The sequence below is a fragment of the Aricia agestis genome, chromosome 4 (assembly GCF_905147365.1).
Source record: "Aricia agestis chromosome 4, ilAriAges1.1, whole genome shotgun sequence".
NCBI lineage: Eukaryota > Metazoa > Arthropoda > Insecta > Lepidoptera > Lycaenidae > Aricia > Aricia agestis.
In genome coordinates this window covers 4627403-4650438 of record NC_056409.1, presented here as the reverse complement: position 1 = coordinate 4650438, position 23036 = coordinate 4627403, and the positions used below count along the sequence as shown (strand labels likewise).

Here is a 23036-nt window from a genome sequence, read left to right as displayed (position 1 = left end):
GATACTATACAACTTAATATTATATCAAAATTAGCATAGGCATATGAATCATAAACATAACCCTTCTCACCGCGCCTATCGGAGCGCAATAACGAACAAACGAATATGAATACATGTGAATAGCACACCCTTTTGCATTAACATATATTTACATTAAAAGATAAATAGTGAAGACTGATAAACATCAAAATGTTATGGTATGATTTGTTGTTCAAACTACCGATTTTTGGCCATCTGATGGCCTGCGGTCGAGAATTGAGAATAGCACATTGATTCACAATTACTTTTCGATTTGAATTCGAAAACTGAAATGAAAAAGCGCGATAAGTTTTTGAATCCAAGTCAGACGGGAATTATTGTGAATAATTGCGTTGAACGAAAACTAGGGTCCTTTCTCACCCTACTTAGAAGAATGGCTGTAGCCATATGAACAATAGAGATAAATTCACACATCCAGTGTTACATATTTAAAAGTGACCTAGTTAGCTCAAGCTTTGAAATTTAACAATCAAAACCTAGTAACGTTCACGTTCCCGTGATGGCATATACTATAAGTGCCTGAAGATCGTACCTCACATAATATTTATATTTATACTAGCTGTCCCGGTGAACTTCTTGTCACTTTAAAACCTTCCCTGGACTTCTACGAATATTTTAAGAGTAAAATTAGCCCAACCCGTTCAGCCGTTTTCGAGTTTTAGCGTCACTAACATAATTGAAAATCCATTTTTATATATTTGAATTTTAACTTTTAAGTATTATCACAAACCTTTTGTATGGGAGTGATTATATAGAAAAGTGTTGTTTTTAAACTTTTTCAGGTTTTTTTTTTAGAATTTTTCTCTCCGTAAGAACCATCCTCGTACTTCAAGGAATATCTTAAAAAAAGAATTAGCGAAATCGGTCCAACCGTTCTCGAGTTTTGCGCTTAGCAACACATTCAGCGACTCATTTTTATATTATAGATGGCACCTTCACATGCCTAGGTTAATACAAGCTGTATACTCACACTTGACCGTTTTTACTGGCTCTATGTAGCGGAGTAGTGGAGAACTTCCACAGCTTCCACTTGGGGTATTTGTACGGCTGGACAAGACTTGGTTCCACTTGTATCAGGTGCTGGACTGTTTTTAACCTGACGAATAGATAGACGTTTCAGTTTTGCAGGGTTTTGGCTAAATCGGAAAACGTACGTTGGATAGTAGAGGCTGGAGATTGGAGAATGGAGACTGTAGGCCAAAGGTGTGACTAGTGACGTTGAATCTACGTTAATACATAGAACAGCAAAATTGAACATGTTATAAGGAGATCAATCTACATGAATTTGATGATGTTGACGAAGAGCATGATGAAGTCGACGATAATACCGTAGAGTGTAGACTGTAGACCATTAATCAAAAAACTTATTAACTTTCGTGGCAATTAACACATTGCTACTAGGTTCGATGTATTCCTTTGCCTTATCTTTTAACCTAAAACTTTTAACAAAGTACCAGAAGCATCTAACCTCCCGTAGTGAGCTGCTAGGTCCAACGCGCTCTCGTCCTTGATGTTCCTGATGTTGACTTCAGCACCGTTGTTGATGAGCTCAGCCACAACTTCGCTGTGACCGAACTGCGCCGCGATGAGCAGAGCCGTCTCGTTGTCGTGCGTCTGTTGGAATAAGAATGATGAAACATGGGTAGTCTTTGGCAGTTTTTTGTGAAAGTAAAACTATCTCTGTGTCTTCCTTTTTTGGTTGGATAGCAATCTCATCGGGATTCTGTGACATTCTCGTAGGCAACACCAAGGGCCGCTCTTCTGACCTCTTCTAAACCTACCTTCTGGTTAACATCAACAGGAGGGTTGTGCGCTAGGAGCATGCACACGATGTGGACATCCCCCCTCCAGGCCGCAAGATGTAAGGGGGTGGCTCCCTTCTTATCCGGGATGTTCGGTGACGCGTAGGCCGCTAGCAGTAACCGTACTATCTCTCTAAAATTACAATATTGATGAGTAAAAGGAAGAGGATTCATTAGTAAATACTAATGAATCCTCTTCCTTTTAGTACATAATAGAATTTAAAATATTAGTATAGTTTTAGTATTATATAAGTTATAAGTAGAGTTTGTTATCGCATGAGCAAAGACATGGAAAAACTAACTAGTTTATATATCTCGTAGTCATTAAAATTAATGAAGATGACGTATTTTCAGTGAAACATGTACCACATTAGCACAAATTACTAAAAAAGTAAATAGTTACTGGTGTATTATTAATACTTTGTTTTAAGCGAGGTCAGATTTTTGTTGCCTCCATACTGGCTCTATAAATACGACCATACAATTTCTAATACGCCAACAATCTTATCCAGTGTTTATTAAAGAAAGAACTCACTTATGACCCTGTAGACAAGCGTGGTGTAGTGGTGTGTAGCCGTTGTCGTCTGCCACGTTGACTCCCGCATGTTTTCTGACGAGACTGAAACAAAAAAAAAAGAAAATTAAAAAATATTCGCAGTCGGTAGGATTCGAACCTACGCTCCCAGAGGGAATCTGATTTCTAGTCAGACGCCTTAACCGCTCGGCCACGACTGCCATGTCAACAAATGTGAAAATACCATTCTAAACAGTTGGAACAGAAAGTGGAATGAAATCAAGATTCAAGTTATACTACGATTGTATCGCTACAAAATAATATTATGTTTAACTATTGGTAAGGCTGGTTTATGGTTGGCTATAACGTAGAGAAAGAAATATCTTGGCATCAATGAACGCTTATCAATCATCTTCGTATGTCCCCAGCGGGGCTAAAATGGTCACATATAGCAATTCCTTTCAATCAATTCAGCAAATGAATTGTCAAAACTGTCAAACTGACAAATGTCAAATCAGTACAAAAATACAGAAATGAATTGCAAGCAGAGTTGCATTTTGCGATTTTAGAAAAATTAAATCATATTATGATTCATATCATGATTCTTCAAAGCGACCGTTTTAGCCCCGCATTATCCATTCCAATAAAGGATTATTACTATCAATGATTATTATCAATCACCTTAAAATTTATGCTTAAGTATAGTAAAATTTGTTAACATTTCTCATTTGCAATTATATCCAATAAACTAAGAAGTACCTTTCAAAGTAGCTTAGCAATAGACAATAGTATTAGAAAATTACAAAACAGATAAATTTCTGTGGTTTTCTAGGAAGTAAATATAAATTATAAATATGTATTGTGAATTTTGATGTAATTTTTTATTTTATCATATACCCAGATTTATTATGAGCACCTTTATTAAACTACCTACAAAATATAAACAAACATCTGATGATGATGATAAAAAAAGACCTAATTTTTTAATCCAATCCTATCAATTATCATACAACTTAACCCACTAATACAAGAGATGACACATTTCATTGATAATATGTCCTTGACCTCACAAAATATATTATACTCTGGGGTCAACGACTGGCGAGACAATAAACTCATAAGCGCGAACCAAAATAAACCTAAACGTGTAGCTGTAAAGTTCGTTTTGCTTTAACCTCCAAGCCATAACAGTTATTCGCATTCATCTGTGTCAACTGTCAACAGGATTTTGGAACAGTTCAGAATAATATTGATGATTTTATACAAGTATTGACAATATTAATGTATGTCAATTCAAAAGATAATTAGCTAAATGCAATAGAAACAATAAAATTGGCCATGTGCGAGTTGGACTCGCGCACGAAGGGTTCCGTACCACAATAGAGCAAAAACAGGCTGAAAATTGTGTCTTTAGTATGGGAGGCCCCTTTATTATTTAATTTATTTGAATCTTATTATTAATTATAAAAGTACAAAATATGTAACTGAGTATTTCATGAATATTTCAAGTGCCTATGTGTTGCCGTTATTGATATCGAGCAAAAAATAGCAAAAAAAAAACACGTTTGTTGTATGGGAGCCCTCCCTGATATATTTAATTTATTTTATTTTTAGTATTTGTTGTTATAGCGGCAATAGATATTATAATTTATGATAGGTACACAATCTGTGAAAATTTCAGAAGTCTAGCTATAGCAGTTCTTGAGTTACAGCCTAGAGACAGACAGACGGACAGACATCGAAATCTTAGTAATAGGGTCCCGTTTTTACCCTTTGGATTCGGAACTCTAAAAACAATGATAAATTAATAAATTAAGTAATAAAAGACCTGTAATATACCAGCAGTGAGCAGGCTGATGATGTTAAATTTAAGAGCACTCTTGATCATGTCGCCTTTCAAATAAAAAAATATATCAAAATCGGCAAAATCGATGCGATGCTACGGACATACACACACAAACAATCAGAATGATCAAAAAACACTTCTCTTTTTTCGTCAGGGGGGTAGAAACTTTTAAACTTTTGAAGTTGAAAGCTTACGGTTTGAAGCATGAAGTTCAAAGTTTACTTACGCCGGTTGGCCTTGCCTTTTATGTGGTACCGAACAGATATGGGAACTAGACAATGATTCATGGGTTTATCAATAACAGACGAAGGGAATTCCGTTCATCGCTCACAATTAATTTGATTCAATTAAAGTTTACAGTCGAATTGCTTGTAATACGTATTGATTAATTATTATAGCAATTAGCAAGTTACTTGTTTTCAAAGGTTTGTTAGCCTTAAAACTATAATACGTAGTTTTTACCCTAATTGATATAGTTAACAATCATTATCAGATTATCACTTAGTTGGTACCTAATGGTGGCGTAGATTGTAGACGATGTTGCAGGTAAAAACGAGAGACAAAAACTACTTGATTGATGACATTAATTTCTCTATCACCTGGTAAGTGAGAGCCACACGCGCGAAGACCTTGAAAAACCTGAATAAGGAATGCTGGATAAAAAGATTGAATACGCATTTTCTCTGGCACAATTAAGATCGATCGAGTAAATTACCGTACTTGAAGCTGTGTGTAAATTTAATTTTTAACCACTTCTAAATATTGGAATACAGCTAGGAAGTAGGAACCTTTCCCTCACTAGTTTGTTTGCACATGCCTACAGGCACTTGGTGTCTAATTTATATAAATGGCGTCAAAGCAACTGAACGAGGCCAACATAAACAATAGAACAAGAATAAGGCGTCCTTATTCTTCTTTTTTAGGAACATCCCTAATTTCAAGGTCAGCGGCTTTTGAGAAGACGACAAAAAGGTGTCACGTCCTTCTAGGTCCTAGGAGCATCCGTAATTTCAAGGTCACAAAGAATCTTCGGAAAAATAATAGCGTGCTCAATGTCCTTCTAAGCGGCTTTTTATTATCCGTATTGGTAACCCGATAGTGGAATTTCCGAAAGGCTGATGATGAGTCACGGGCCACCGGCCAGAGATATAATAACTAGTGCACACGCTGTAACACACACCGCACTTTCTAACTGAGCTGATGTCCCTAATTTGTGTAACGGTAGATGACAGTTTCGCACTAGGAATTATTACAATGAAGGTATTCAAAGGAGGCTTTGGTTTTGGCCCGTTTCTAAGTTTTTTTACTGAAGTTTATTCATTCAATAGCGAGCGTTTGATTGGCTTTCGAATGCGTAACCTATCAATAATAATAATTAATTGAATAAATAAACTTTATTACCAAGTAGCCAAGCAAGCAAGTTATGTCATTACTTCGTGACAAAAATGACGCACGTTACGAGAGTTGTTATTGGTTAAACCAGGGGTTCCCAAAGTAAAAAGGGGCGCAGTGAGTCGAACCTCCATTATTATCCGAAACCACAAATACCTATTATAAAATAAAATTATACTTAATATTAATAATATAAAGCAGGTACAATATTAAGTATTTGTTTATTATTATTTACCTGCTTAACGTAACTATAATAAATAATAATCACTAAAGGTGTTTATTTATGTATGTTTTTCGAATAGCTAGGTAGAGTAGGGCGCCGTGACAAAATAATATTGTAACGTGTAATTGCGTCGCAGGCTAAAAAGATTGGGAACCCCTGGGTTAAACCATGGTTTTTGTATGATTGGTAATGAGATCAAGTTAATTCTAATAAGGCTCCTTACAGCAATCTCATAAGGACTTAAAATATTGATGACTAGGCTGTATGCGCTTGGTATCATCTTGGTATGTAAGGACAAGTCTTACATTGAATTGCATTGCCATAATAATGTATCCGGAAGACTTATTAAGTTATCACCACTATTTACGTAAATATTAATAATTGTATAACCAATCAGCAATCACCATTCTTTCAAACTCTATATATTTATTCAATTTATGCAAAGAACGATGAATTTAATAACTCACCTATCATCAAACTTGGCTTTGATCATCTTCTTAGTTTTCACGCAATGCCTGTACACTTTGTATCTAGCCTCACACACATTATCACACAGCTTCAAATCAAAGCACTGCACGTGTCTGCCGCCCATGGTACACTATTTGGTCCCCGGTGACTCACAGGACTGTCCAAACAGGTTTGACACCCGACCCGCGGCGTTCGACAAGCCGTATTGAAATGCAAAATAGCTATCAAAGATAAGATACCACAAGTAGCCCAAAGAAATAATCAGAGCATGATTAGGACTGATACGCTAAGAATTAAAACCAGGTTTTGTTTATTATGATAGTGGTATTAGCCATCACAAACGAAGGAACTCTACCAAGCACTTGAAAATGCGTAAAAGAAAAGTATCGGTTTATCAATGTTCAGATAAAGACGCAGATAATTTTTATTCGAAGGCAATAAATGGCAAACCGACGACGTCGACACTGGTGAAGAAATGTCTACTAATTATTTTTATTCCAGAAACAAAAAAAAAAATCTTTAATCATAAATTGTAATAATAAGGATCATAAGCTAACCTAACCATACAATTTACTGGAATAATTTTTATTTTTTACTTCTCATAAAACCAACGGTCTCTGTTTAGTGTTTACTAACAACAAATCGAGAAATGTAGGACGCGGGAAACAGAGTTGAGCTGGCTTGACCTTTGAATCTGAGGTTAGCAAAAATAACGTAGTTTCCCATGAAAATAACGGTCTACAACATGGGCGTACCCAGGATTTCAGCTAGGGGGTGCAGCTCATACCTGTTTCGAGAATATGGTTATTTTGGTAGGTATGTTGAATTAAAAAATCATGAAATTTTTTTTTATTAATCTAACTGAAAAATATTTTATTTTCAACACTTCATTTTGCGCAGAGTTGGTAACAGGTTTGTAATTCCCACTTGCTAGGAAAATTGACATTTTATCTGCCCCTACCTAGGTACGCCCATGGACTCTACAATATCATTTACCGTACTTACTGTTTATTTCATACAATCTTCGCATTAACAAAAGCAGTGCAAAATTCTTCTTTCTTTGTTGAAAGTTGAAACGCTTAGCACCAATCGTTCTGTTTATGAATTTTATTATCTATTATAAATTAAATATAAATTATCTACTCTTTTTAAAGTAAGAGTAGACAATGAGTTTCCACTATTATGCCCTTCACCTATGCCTATTTCGCCCATAAAACGTAATATCAAAAACCCCACAATCATGTTATCAGTTACAACCTATAATTATTTAATAAACATTGATAAGAGCTACAGGCATGACCGCATGACTCAAAGGTTTATTGAAAGTAATTAGATATTCACTAATATTGTTACATTGTAATTAGAGGTTAGTATACTAGACTTGAAATTACTAAGCACAGTAAAGGAATTGAGTATAAGTTGTAAACAGACAAAAATTAAAGCATTCCAAAATTTCCAAAGGTAATTATAACGGCATTCATGGACAATCTCAAGACAAAAGTAAGAGAATAAATGAAGTGAGAAACACCATTAGAAAGTATGTTGTGAGAGGTACCAAAATATTAAATAATATGCTTAGGACGAGTGAAGGAAAAATACACATAATATAATGCTTTAAGATATTTATTACTCTATGCTTTAAGCAAGTTTGTCCCTAATAATAACTCCCACACCAATTTCGGTGACGGTGGCCGATTTCATTGAAACCAGGCCAGTTACGCAGGAGTAATTTTATAGTGCCCAAGTGTGTGCGCAGTACACAAGAGCACTCTCTATTCCTTTTACTTCTCATAACCCAGTGGGACGGAAGACCGTCACGACTGGCGGTGGCGAGAGATCAGGCGCAGGACCGACTTTTTTACATGCCCATCCGACGGCATGGATCATCTTACTTATCAGACAATCAGGTGATCAGCCTGCATTGTCCGAATCAAACTTGGAAATAACATGTTTCAACACCACACTCTTAACCACTGGACCACGGAAGCGTTTTTCCCTTATACTCAAAATATGACAAGACAGAAATGTTACGAGTATGAGTCAGGACTCAGGACTGAGGACAAACATACTTGATACTAACATACATATTACATATTATTATACATGTTACATATAAATTATGTACACAATATACTAAGCTAGCTAGCTTATATTGCCCAATGCCCAGTCCAATAACTGTGCTGTGTGCAGTCCTTATAGCTAGCTCTAATTAGCTATAACGCCTAAGGTTGACAACAAGTGCCCTGTTTGAACATTTTTCTCAGTAAAGTGTCGTTACCATTATCAGTTTGAGGTCAGTATTCAGTATTCAATGTCAACAAAGCGGTTTTCACGGTCGCTTCATTGATAGATAGCTTTGCCGCATAAGGACTGCTAAGCGTCTTCGTTGAACATTAAAGATACTAACTACTAAGAAATTAGTTAAAATCCAGTTTCTTACCTCAATAGTTTTAGATCTTTTGAAATGAGCAGGCAAATGACTTGATTGAAAACAAATAATAAGAATTAATTGGCCTATGAACATACATGACGATATCTATCGACTACTCAAACGTCTTATTGCAACCAATAAATAGTCTTAGTGGAGAACTACACTTGCAACGCTCTTTAGAGGAGTCCACACCGCTCTTTTTTCCATACAAACGCTGTCCCCTGTTTCCTCCCTGGATAATGCTAGTAGAGTTATAATTTTTTTCTTGAATATCTACGGCCACTAATACAATGTCCCTATGTTTTATTTTTTTTTCATAATTTAATTATTAAATAAGATATGAACGTTCAAAAACACAAAAAAATGGCCAGATTTTCCGCTGTGTTCAAACACCCAGAAAACAGATTTGGCTAGATTATACAAAAAAAATAAAACCTAGGAACACAGCTCAAGCCTTTCTTTAATCTTTAATGAAAAAAGTACTTAAATCGGTTAAGTTTTGGAGAAGGAATCAGGGGACAACAAATCGTTGATTTTCTGCAGTTGTCTCTATCGCGTTCTGCGGTATAGGCTTGAGGTAAGGGAGACAGCTTATTACACTTCCTTTTTTTCATTTCCCTAGCCCCTGGTGTATCCTCTTAATCTGCATTTATGCAGAGGGCTGAGGGATGTTTTATCACATTAGCATTTACTTAGCTTCGGCATAAGTTGTAATTCAGAAGTCTGAACCAAAATATTTTGGTCTCTCTTCTTTTAAAATTATGTGAGAAGTAGAATTAATCCATTCATTTCCATCCATTTTATTCAATTCACAAACTCGTTATATCACGACACATTAGTACCACACTCACGTAGATGGAGCAAGATTCCGTGAACGCCAGACGGTTTATGCATACTGCAGGTAGGTGGTCAGAGGTTACAACTTAGAACTTATGAAACAGTCCGGTTTAGCCCCATTTTCACCAACGTATGTTAGTGTTAACAGCTTGTTAAAATGTCACGTCTTCTCTTTCATTCATAAGAAAAATGAAAGAGGTAACGTGATACTAATTCGAGCGTTAACTTTAACAGTCGTTGGTGAAATTGGGGCTTAAGAGGAAAACCTTAATACCCACATTATACTCGGTATGAAGCGGCAAATATCTAACGAGTTAATTTAGAAAATTACAAAAGAAGTTAAGTAAGATAAGAAATGTAACCCAACGGCTACGAATAGATAAACGTGATTTCGACCAATTGGCATCAGTTCAGTCCACCAGTCTGATCCAGACTGACGGGAGAATGATCGTGTAACCGGTTGATTGACGGACTGATCTTTTTTTTATTATGTACTTTCCGGTTATCATTCTGTCCGCTGGCGTCAATCTCAGACTGATGGACTAAACTGATGCCAGACTGACCGTGTAATCTATGTTATAACATAAATCAATATCGATGATGGGCAAACGAAGATGCAGCTCTAAATTGATCGCTTTTATAGGTCCATCATGAACCGGGGTAAAAATAGGGCAATATAATGCCTAACAACTTAAAACATTAAACAAGTAATACGTAGAATATATACACCTACGAACAATACTTTCTAACTCCTCAAAGAGTCAGAATATACAAACTTTCTTAAACGGACATGCAACGCACCTTAGCTCTACGTCCTTATCTAGTGTACGAACACTTATTTCTTATCTTATCTACGATTTATTGTATTTATAGGAAATTACTCGCACTGGAAATCAATCGCAAAACAACCAACAAAGGTGACACCAAAGGTGCATTGACCGTATTTTGATAGCATAATTAACAGTAATATGGTTTTAGTTATCTACTGGAAATAAGAGTCTCTTGCGTTCTATTTCTTTTTTCGACTGCCATGGCATGAATCCAAAATTAAAAAATAATAGGTGACGCCAGCAACTCCGTTACACCAAAATTCGTACATCGCGCGGGAACCGTCCATTTTTCCGGGATAAAAAGTATACTATTCCTTTCCAGATACTTGACGTATATCCATACCAAATTTCAGAAAAATGAATTCAGCTGGTTGAACGGGAAGGAGTAACAACCACACACACATTAGTATGGGTATTAATCATTTGTCATTACATAATACGATTACGATTTATGAGTAACTAGCTGTTGCCCGCGACTTCGTCCGCGTGGACTTCAGTTTATAGCGCGCGATGTCAACAAAATTGGTGTCAAAAGCTTTTATAAAAAAAAAACCCTGGTACCCCTTAAATCAAAACAGCTGTGCAGTGTGCACATAATATTTCAATTTTTTTAATTAAACTTTATATTTTATGCCAAATTAAGCTTATTTAGCCCCCCAATTACACAACTTTACCCATAAACTATTTATCATTGATAAGTTTAATCGAAAAAAATCGAAAATGGAACATAAGATAATACCACCTCTTATAGAAAGACTTTTGGGCAAGCGTTAGCGCGATGTAGGAGACGCACGGCGCCATCTATTATGAATTTTTAGAACTAACTTAATTTGAACAAATTTACGCATTTTCACCCCCTTACAACGCTTTTTTTCAGTAAAAAAGTAGTGTTCTTTCTCAGGTTTTAGACTATTTGTATACAAAATTTCATTACAATCGGTTCGGTAGTTTTGGCGTGAAAGCGAGACAGACAGACAGACAGACAGATCATACACTTTCGCATTTATAATATTAGTATAGATTTCCTACGTCAGCAAACATTAAAACAAACTCCATTTTACTAGCTTTTCCTGTGTCAACGACAGGAATGTTTACCTATTAACTTATAAGTACATCGCAACAATTACAGTTATTAGGCTCTGAGTTAACCACCTACTTAACTAGGAGTTTAATTGAGACATTATAGTGCCTAATAGTCTAGTATTAGTAGATACTAGATAGAGCCTGTGTTACGACTAATTCTGTGTTACCCTGGGCTAATCTGGGTAATATCTGCGTTTTGAAGTATTTATTTACAAAAACATAAATAACATCATTATTTGCGAAGAAATTCGGGAACGGCACATTTCGCTGATTAAAACTAGTCTGTGTCTTCCCCGGGGGCCTAAAGTGGTAACAGAGAGATAAATATTAACATGAAAGCATAGCATACAAAAACATGATGCACAAGCAAGAGCTTAACTCTACTTATCTATCTATATTTTTCGACCTATTCACTAAAGTCACACTCACCTATATCTCCGCTTCAAATTCCGAAACATAGCATTCCCGTTTTTGAACATAAAAAACTTCATATCACACGTATCGCACAATTACATGTCAACAAACACGCACTATCACCAGTAGAAGTACTGACTATCCTAGTCGTATAGTCAATATTGAAGCAACGTTTCGGCCCAACGGTCAAGTGACTAACTGAAATGAATCATAGGCAACAGGTTGGAACTCTTTGTGGCCGCCTAACTGTTGTTTTGGTTTGGCGAATTTCGGACGCCAATTTTGGTTTTGTTGTTTTAACCGACTTTATGTCCTCGATTGCTAGCATCTTAACCTCTTAATTCATTAAGAAATAAACACACCGGCAAAATTAGAGGAACATAACAAAATTTTCAATTTTTTTTAAATTGTTCACTGATTTTTATATATTTATTTATTTACTAATTGATTATTAAAAAATAAATTTTATATAAATTTAGGGCATAAAAACGTGAAAAATAGAAAAAAATCAGCAAAAATCAAAAAATTAGAAAATCTTTGACATTTCAGTAGTAAGTTTTTAAGATAAATTCTCCATTTTTATTAAAGAAATGCCATGTTAAAAGCGTGTAATGCTGGTGTAATGCCTTCTATGGATCTCAAGAGGGCCTGGATACGCCATTCCATGCTTGCATTTTAATAGTCAATCATTTCCTGTGGGATATTCTCCTACTCCTCCAGTAGCGTCAACTCGAGCTCCTGGACACATTTTGGAGCTGGAGTTTTAACTCGTACCGTTCACCCATTGATGTGCCACACGTCTTCAATCGGATCCACATCCGTAGACCACGCTGGCCTCTCCACCTGGGCTACGCCAGCATCGTTTAGGTAATAATGCCCGATTTTCTTACTCTATGGACGCACATAAAATTGAAATTACTACCTAAAACTGTGTAAAAGGCACACCATGCAGTTCCAGGATGTCGGTGCTATAGCTCTGTACTGTCAAAGTACCATCATCTATAATCATCAGCTCCATGCGGGCTCCAAATCATATGCAACTCCAAACCATTACGAAGCCTGCATCATAGGCCACTGTTTCCGGTAAGTTTGATGGCCTGTAACTTTCCTTATGATTTATCCATATTCTTTATCGCCTGTCAATACAATGTACACAGAATTTGCTCCCATCACTGTACAGCACAAGATTTCACTCACTTGTCTAATTTTGATGTTCACGCGCAAATCTTAGCCTGGCTCTTCGGTGTCCTGTCTCAAGTTTTGGTGCCCTTGCTGGCACTTTTGAGTTTAATTTAACTTCTTTGAGTCTTCTTCTTACTGTACAATCACTTACACGTTCATCTTGGACCTGTTCCGACAGGTTTCGTGTCTGCATAGCAGTTTGAGGTCGATTTCTTAAGTTTTGTTTCCTTACAAAATGGTCATCCTGAACCATTGTCACCCGATATCTGCCTTGTTCTCGTCTCCGAACGTAAAATCCAGTCTCTCTGAAGCGTTGAAAGTTACGATGAACCACGGAAGCCGACACACCTGGCCTGACTGACCGAACGGTAGGTGTGACCTTTCTCTATCGTGGTTACAGCTCTAGCTGTCGCAAATGCTGGGAAATCACTAATTTTGTATCTAAGCAATGTGTTCTTCCAAAAACCAAACAATCAAATGAGCTGAGCATACCTTGCACCCCGCTAAAACGCCATTCTTATCAGGAACACTTACAACGTCAATAATCGAAAAACACTTATTAGGGCATAATTGCTATAAAAACCTGTCAACTTGCCAGTTTTGTTCAATATTTTATTTCTTGAATGAGCTTAGAAGCTATAAAAAAGGCTTTCAGACAGTCCGGCCCACTTGAGTTCAAGTTTTGGTCCTTTTTACCAATGTTCCGCTAATTTTGCCAGTGTGTGTAGAACGATTAATAATCGTTATCGATTAATGTGCTTACTCTATCTCTATTCTCTACATAATAATATAATATTATGTTAAAAAAATGCTGATACATTTGTTTGCTAGCACCATTACATCCTCTTAATTCATTAAGAAATAGAACGATTAATAATCGTTATCGATTAATGTGCTCACTCTATCTCTATTCTCTACATAATATATTATGTTAAATGCTGATACCTTGATTGTACTATCTGAACGTCCATAAACCAACTATCACCAGTCCCTGCGGTACCGCTTGTTCAGAAAAAGTCTAGAGACGTATTTGTAGTCCAATTTTGTATAAAAAAATAACTTGGGAGGTATTGCTTGAATAATAGAGTGTATTAACTAATGCTTGAGTCTTGTTTTAAATCTACTGTCGCAGTTTTTGTTTACTACCAATTACCAATTAGGTCACACAAAGTTTTAGGCTTTATAATATCTGGGGGCACGGCAGTGCCCCCAGATATTATAAAGCCAAGTCAAGTTGCGCCAAGTCGAGCAAAAAGCGGCACGGCCGTACCATCCTTTTCTCGAACCAATTCAGGCTCTTTTTGACCCCCTATAACTTCATTGTGGATAAACCAACAAGCCTGAATTTTCAGTTACTAAGCAAGCATTGTAAAAACACGGTATATTTCAAATTTCATTTAATTTGAACCAGTGGTTTAAGAACTGTAACTTGTTAAAGTTTCTTAATTTTGTCACTGACTGACTGACTGACTGACTGACCGATAACCAAAAGTCTAAGGCACTTCTAGCAGACGTAGAACCTTCAAATTTAGAATATAATTAGTGTTTAGTGTCTCAATCAAGGAAAAATTCAAATATTTCAAAATTTCTGTCCAGTTTTCTAGATACACTAACTTCGTGAATAACTTTGTAATCCCATATAAATGTATAGGATTACAAAGTTACATTTGCGGTTTATGAATCATTGTACCCGTACCATCAATATCTCCGGTTTATCGTCGGTAGAGAGATATCTAGCTAGTGTTTAGTGTCTTAATTAAGGGAAAACCTAATAAACATTTCATAATTACTGTCCAGTTTTCTTCTGCTTTCTCTAACTTTGTGAATAACTTTATAATCCCATATACATGTTTAAGATTACAAAGTTACATTTATTGCAATTTATGAATCATTGTACCGGTACCATCGATATTTCCGTACGTATATTCGAAGAAGTAATAGTATATATAGTATCTATATAATATATGAAGCACTAGCTTTTGCCCGCTGCTTCGCTCGCGTGGAATTAAAAAAATCGCGTAAAGTACGAATATTCTTGTAAACCTCCTTTGGAAACTTGACGTTTTTCCAAGACCAAAAGTAGCCTATGTTACTCTTCATCCTTTCAACTAAGTCTACGTCAAAAATCAAGTCGATTGGCTGCTTCGCTAGGCCGTGAAGGAAGGACAATCAAACAAACAAACACACTTTCCCATTTATAATAATATATTAGTATGGATATTGGATAGTCATGAAAGGCAAGTAGTATAGTAATATTGTATACATAATAATTATATTATTATTAATTGCTAGTTTTATTTGTTTCTTATAAAAATCGTTATTGATATTTATAGTAGTAAAAGGTACCAAAAAGGAGAAAAGTAGGATTCTACAAAAAGAAGTGAGATCCCATCAAAAACATCCTGTAAAAAAACCAAGTCTCGCAACTCAGTTTTTATACCGTAAAAATTTATGAGATCCATGCAATACCAAGTCGGTTAATTTATTCAGTCCCTACCTAGGGGATCTTCTGTTTCAAGTTATTACGTAAGTTATTATCATATCAATATCAAAAATCTTTTACGTTTTAAATAAATAGATCGACTTGGACATCGCATGAAAACACAATGTATCTTACAATTTATACATAATTATTATATTATTAGATTGTTTAGTCTATTGCACTCCATGCGATTGACGTAGTGCTGTGTGATACTGTATTTAAAACGTAAAAGATTTTTAATATTGATATGATAATAACTTACGTAATAACTTGAAACAGAAGGTCCCCTAGGTAGGGACTGAATAAATTAACCGACTTGGTATTGCATGGATCTCATAATTATTTTTTTTTAAATTAAAACTGAGTTGCGAGACTTGGTTTTTTACAGGATGTTTTTGATGGGATAATATTGTAGTGAAATGAAATGATCGTATTTTAATTCCAAAATGGTAACCGCTGAACCGATTTTGCTGTTTAGCATGGAGATACTTTGACTCCCGGTAAAGGACATCTAGTCTAACATACACTAACAACAGAATATATTTCATGCGATTATCGAGTATCCTAATACCTATCAACCTCTAAAACTCTATTCACAATTCAATAGGTAGAACAATACCCACATGCAGTGAACATTCGCCTGTTTATTTATGATTTCCTATTGTTAAGTCAATAACATCCAATTGTAAATAGACTATGATGTCAGACACAGTTTTCTCCGAATTTCAATAGTCGCCACAACCCAATGAAAAACCAATTATGTATATTGGTTCAGACTTCAGACTAGGCTTGAGAAGCAAAGCCTGCGTGTCTAGATAACCTTTAAGCAACTCAGGATTGCGATTATACGACAAGTATGACAAAGTACTGAATGTTATTTAAAAATGACTAGAACTCCTTACTATGGAAATCAAGAAACCTTGCACCAGGCGTATCAGTCTATAATCTTTTTCTGTATAAGCAAACGGTTCACCTGATGGAAAGCAACTTCCGTCGCCCATGGACACTCGCAGCATCAGAAGAGCTGCAGGTGCGTTGCCGGCCTTTTAAGAGGGAATAGGGTTATAGGGGAGGGTAGGGATGGGAAGGGAAGGGAATAGGGGAGGGTAGGGAAGGGAATTATAGGGTAGAGGATTGAGCCTCCGGTAAACTCACTCACTCGGCGAAATACAGCGCAAGCGCTGTTTCACGCCGGTTTTCTGTGAGAACGTGGTATTTCTCCGGTCGAGCCGGCCCATTCGTGCCGAAGCATTGCTCTCCCACGTCTAAAATCTATACGTATACGTCATCTTCTTCAGTCATGTCAGATTTCTGGTAATATAAGTTAAATATGACTCCCCCTCATTTATATTCTCGCTTTGTCGTCTTAATAATTAGCACTAGTAGTCTTAACAGTATCTTTATTAGCACAAAAGCTAATACGTAGTATTGGTTACTCAAATTTTACTCACATGCTCGACGCCTCTATCCTATGGATGATGTTTTTAAATGGAAGACCGCAAATTTTGTAAATAGTATCACTACACAATCAGCATGCCTTATGCCACTTGAATTGGAATGTCAGCAGTACGCTGTACGACTCATGCGCAACAAACACTTTAACATTCTGCTCCATTCAAAACGAACCAAAACACCATTGTACACAAACCGTGTTTCGTAATAACTAATAACCATAGATATGTCGCAGTCGACTGGTTAAAAAAGCCATCAACAGCTAGCCCTTTGACTGAACAACGCCATTCAATCACACGCCTAGCTTTTTCATCGAATATTTAAGTCGCTCAAAACGTTCAACACTACAGCTGATTCAAAACCCGCTGTTTGATTGAGCGGCTATTTAAACCAGTTGGCGACAGCGACAGATATAATCCTACGTAGAAACAGCACTGGAAAATGGTTCAAGAGCACGTAAACAAGAGATTTTAGATTGGCTCTATTTAGAGTTAAGTAGGTATATTTCCATAATATTATTATTTATTATCACTGGCCACTGTCACCAAGAACGCCACCCCTTTGCCAAGCAATGCGGTGTTCCTTTCTTATTTCTCTCTCAGATTCGCAAAGCCAGGCAGTTCTTCAAAAGTAGTCCTTTTTTGTCTGCATTGCTACTACGAGATGTAAGCAATAAAATTAAATATATCCCAGGAGTCTAGGACAAGAATCTTCTAAGGCAATCAATATCCATTAATCTCAGATGATCGCTAAAAGACCACCTAATCCTCCACACTTTCATGATAGAGACCAAGTCCTAATCGTAATTGAAAGTCGGTCGATTTTATCTAATATCAAGCTTCATGATTCTTCAAGCCCCATATTAAGAGCACCGGTGATCGCGACAACAATAGAATACAAAAGCATTTCCTGGAATCTGCGATCGAAGTAATAATATATTATCCCTTTCTTCACCAGACTCAAAAATCGTATTTCAATTTAGAATTTCTAAGTGACTATTTAAAGTTTATGGCGGTAGAAATAAAACAGTGTCCCATATTATTTCAGGACGCGTTACCCTAGTTCGCAAAGTCGCAGGAAACGGCTTGTAATTGGTGGGATTCCGGTTTGGCCGGCTTCGTGGAACACTAGCAGGATGCCATGCCCACGGTCTTAGCCAATTCGTTTGGCAATAGACAACACTCCATTTTATATTTAAATATTTGCTCAATAAATGTACGGTGATATGCGTATTTTATGGGATTTCTGGAATTTTCAAAGAAATTCGCGCTGATTACCAGGGAATTTATCAAAGGAGTTTTACTATTCTCATGTCCTTTCAATGTTTATTCCCATTTCCATAAAGCGGTACAATATTAGTGTTACGACAAAAATCTAAAAGCATATTATGAAGTCAGCGTCTCTTCTATCATGTACTGATTACTGGTACATCAGTAGAGGAGTTACAGGTATACGGAGGGTTACAATAATATTAGTTCAAGATGCGTTTGGGTCGAATTGTCGCATAATCGTCGTAACGGACCTAGAAATAAGTTCCAGGCATTGAAATACGGCCTAGAACTTAAGTTCTAGAAAGGAACATCCTCAATAAAATTTACCGATGGAGACTTATAGAGGTTAATATTTTGATTACGCAAGTGCCTTGGTAGTAACCTAGCCTATCCAAGCATAGTATTGATTGCAGGGAAACGCAACGGAAAGTGTTATTATGCAGAAGCAATAAGCATACTTTAAATACCAAAAGGTAATTACTAATTAGTAATTGGGTAATGGTGCTGCAGTTGGTAACAGATAATTATATCACAGTTGTTACCATACAAATACAGTGATGGGTGGTGGGCAAAGTACAGCCCGCGGTGTATGTACTTAGGCACAATGTACCTACCAGTAACTATTACATTTTTGGTATTCCATTCGCTGGATGGCAGGGACCTAAATAATAGAATAAACCTTTCCTCTCAAAAAGTTGCATAGCCAACCAGATTCGTTAATATTTATAAAACAGCGACTAGTGATGGGTAATTTTCCGAAAAATTTCAAAGCTCGGAAATTTTTCAATTTATTTTTCAGAAAATTGGAAAAATAATGGAAAAATATTTATTTACTGAAATTATTAGTTTAAATGAAATAGTAAATAGTAATAATCAGCCAAGTGCGAGTTGGACTCGCGCACGAAGGGTTCCGTACCATTATAGAGCACAAATAGTAAAAAATTGTGTTTTTTGTATGGGAGCCAATCTTAATTATTTATTTTATTAAAATTGTATTATTAATTATTAAAGTATAAATACAACTGAGTATTTTGTGCAGATTTCAAGTGCCTACCTGTTGTCATCATTGATACCGAGCAAAAAATGTTTGAAAAATCACGTTTATTGTATATGAGCCCTCCTTAAATATTTAATTTATTTTGTTTTTAGTATTTGTTGTTATAGCGGCAACAGAAATACATAATATGTAAAAATGTCAACTCCCTAGCTATAACCGTTCTTGAGTTACAGCCTGGAGACAGACGGACAGACGGACAGACATCAAAGTCTCAGTAATAGGGTCCCGTTTTTACCCTTTGGGTACGGAATTGTTGGATACAATATAATCTTGGTTACATTTCAATTTGGAAAAATATTTGAAAAATATTTAAAAATTGGAAAAATATATTGGAAATTTTTCTTTTTTCTTTTCTTTTCATTCCCAATTTTTTTTATCTGTAGGCATGGCACAATAAAGGCAGTAGGACGACATCGCGGAGATAAATGACAAGACAGATAGGAATGGTGACCTATTTTCGTAGAGATCGCTAAAAGATGAGATGGGATACTTTAGATAAAAGCGTATGCACTTATCGTCGGTACACGGTGTATTCAGTATTCACCAATAGATTCGATGCACTACTCTTGAACCTTTTAGTAATATAGCTCTACAAGAAGTAAAAAATAAAAAATAGCATGCTGCGCTAATGTTTATTTACGTTTTATGATCAGGGGGCTTTGCCAACACGTTTTCTTTTTTCACTTCTTTAAAGAATCGTCAATTACAAATCATACAATTTTCATGGTCCATGACACAAGCGGAACAGATTATTATGAACTCAAAATTCGACTCCTATTTCATGTCAATTCCATATTTATTTTGCATTTTGATCGCCGTTTCTGGGTGTCAGCTAAACCCCCAGAAAAGAATCAGTACTCAATCGAATAAAATATTCCAGCTCACTGCAGATTGTCCAAACTGCTATTTCTCGAGGTCGATCCTTAAACCTTCGTATAGCGTTATCTAGACCGAAACCGGTTTGCTCGGTTGGGCGCCAAGTTAATGATACCTCATACCTATAGCACCTATCCAGACTTTTTGCAAAATGAACTCATAATAAAAAGGCACTCAGCATTTGCTGTTTGCACCTGCACGCCTTGATTTCCCTGGCGAAAATTTTGATAAATAATAAGTTTTTTTAGGATATATTGCTATAACGGGAAGCTCTATAATAGCTTGTGGGTTTATTTGTCAAAATAATGGCAATTAGTATCTACCTACATAGTTTTATACAGGGCACCGTCTAATATATAAAATACACGGTATAATAGAAGTACTTAATATGTTAAAATATAATTTCAGCATCGGAAAAACACTTTCTCGAGAACAAAAGCCTGGCCTACTTTGTAACAGCGTGACCCCATTACACAAATATTAATTTTAAGTGCAAAAAATACATTATGGATTCAATTTTTATCGATCGCATCTTACGAAGCTCGCTGAAGAGATTGTGACTTTGTAATCACAATCAGTTATTTTTCGGGACTCACTTTGTAAGTTCATTCCATTTTCTATGGTCTCAGAGACAAGAAAATTAGGTAAATATTATGTTTGGAACCGACGGTTTACCTTCTCTGAATTCCGAAACAGGCACGTTCACATCCTCGACCTTGTAACATCCGACATGAGTAATGATTAACAGGATTTTTCAACGAACGCCAATCGGTGATTAAAAAACACAAATCCGAGGCGGGTCAAGTGCGTATGCAGATGCACGTCGCGTACACATGGTGCGATCGGTGCACACTCGTCGACCTTATTACAATGCAACAAGGTCGAAAAGTGGTAAAGTACCCGTCGACCGTACAGTTCGTTGCCCGCTTGGCGGCCAGCCAACCACTTGAATGGTTTAACTTAAGGTACACTTCCTTAAATAGATAACGATTAGCTTTCCGACCGTTTAACTGCTTCACGCTTTAATTGATTAATCGTGCCTTTATTATTGATAAGGCCACAACGAGCGCTTTTGTACACGAATACATAATCACGTCTTGGGTAGGTTTGGGTTACCAGTTACCTATTGGAAGTTTAAAACATACCTACTCACTTCTTTTTTGTAACCGAAAAAAAGAGAATCTATCCTGAAGTAAAATAAACGCTTCAACCAGAAAAAATTAGCTGATATTTTGATGAATTTAGAACACCAGGTGGCGATTTCTTTAATATTAAAGCTGCTCTCGTGAGACAAAAAGGGGGACCGCAGCATCCAGTTTCCTTGAATGTAATTAAATTTTACTTTAATTTATGGGTTAAGGTGAGGGGGCTCTTGGCGCAGTCGCGTTTCGGAGCCATCAAAACTCAAAGTTGGATTTCGTAAAATTCAAGCTATCCTATCGCTATCAACGTGAGAATCGATAGCAACAGCTTTGTTTCAAAAATAATTGGCTAAGGTCCATTGTTTTCCATAATAAAGCTGCATCACGTGTACAGAAATGTTACACGCAATATACGACCTTACCCCATGGGAATACGACTGTGTTTCTATTACAACTGCAACAATACCATGGTTTTTGCAGCGCGAAACTAGGGCACGTAATTGAAAATGTTCTTCTAAGTAGAATTTAAAATTTAAATAATATAACTCTTTATTGCACACCAAAATACAGTACATAATACGAAAGATACAATAATAAATATTACTAATTGATGTACAAAAGGCGAACTTATTGCTACTAAGCAATCTCTACCAGTCAACGTTAAACGTATTTTAATGTTAACATAAACATCATAATGTTATTCTACATAAATATAATCAGTGAAAACCTAGGTACTTACTTGCCTAAAATATCGATTACTTCTGAGAAAACTAATTAGGAAAACTACGTCTACTACAGTCGTACCTAACTCGTAAATGTTCGTAATTTTGAACGTGTGGTTATTTGGTTAATGAATATGCTAAAACGTATGAGTCACGGTAATTTATGTTGATAAGATTGTAAAAGTTTACTTTCAGTTTTGGTAAAATAATTTGCAAGCAGATCGTTAATGCCAAGAACAGTAAGCAAGTCATGTTTGCTGTTATTATAAAGGCCTTGTCTCAGATTCTCTGATTGATACTAATGATTGTCTCATCCTGTCTTATTTATCTAAGTACAAATCAGCTATTCCACTTGAAAAACTATAAAATTCACGAGACAATTCGTCAAAGATAAGTCGAAGAATTCTACACACGTAAACAGTAATAATTAACCTTGTAAATGAACGAAAAAAATGCTACAAGAATAAGTCGTTTGTTTCACAATGCTAGACACTTGTAGTTGAAGAAATATTCCGTAGTAAATAATGAATTTGTAAAAACATGACCCACCTTTGAAATGGACCACTCCTTTTATTTATTTGTCCTAGTATTTTTTCAACAGTCTGCTCGTCGCCCTCCCTTGCAGCATCCAATAAATTTTGTCCTCGTCCCATGGCCCATTTAGTTAATAGCACTCACAAATATAACAATTTTAACCATTTCAATTTATTACACTAGACTTCACTACACTACACACTACAACTTCATTGATCGCTCCGCCATATTTAAATTTGACGTGAGTGCGCTCTAGCGGTCGCCGAAGGAATCGATATCTAGGTTGAGCTCAAGCCGTGAAACGTTGCTGTTTTCATTCGCATTGTTCATCCCCTACACTATAAGTGCAAAATTATGTTATGCCGGACATTATTTAGCGACAAAAGTTATTATTTTAGCATTCACAGTTTATAAAACGTTGAAAAATAGATACACAAAA

General features: G+C 36.1%; 1 protein-coding gene and 1 non-coding gene across 5 annotated transcripts in view; both read right to left on the bottom strand.

Moving 5' to 3' along the window:
- The window catches only part of LOC121726575 (ankyrin repeat and sterile alpha motif domain-containing protein 1B-like), a 106264-nt gene extending 83283 nt beyond the window's left edge, over positions 1–22981 (bottom strand). For 3 of the 4 annotated variants that reach the window (XM_042113987.1, XM_042113989.1, XM_042113990.1), the window contains exons 1-5: positions 6284–6474; positions 2377–2460; positions 1821–1974; positions 1508–1653; positions 1010–1135 (exon numbers count right to left, since the gene is read on the bottom strand). In XM_042113987.1, the coding sequence (XP_041969921.1) occupies positions 1010–1135; positions 1508–1653; positions 1821–1974; positions 2377–2460; positions 6284–6408 (635 nt within the window). In that variant the 5' untranslated portion in view covers positions 6409–6474. Of the gene's footprint in view, positions 1–1009; positions 1136–1507; positions 1654–1820; positions 1975–2376; positions 2461–6283; positions 6475–22612 lie in introns of those variants that run through there. The other variant, XM_042113988.1, reaches the window with a different exon arrangement.
- Trnas-aga lies at positions 2495–2576 on the bottom strand. The gene has a single exon. It is a non-coding gene; the product is annotated as a tRNA-Ser (tRNA).
- Positions 22982–23036: the final 55 nt, after the last annotated feature.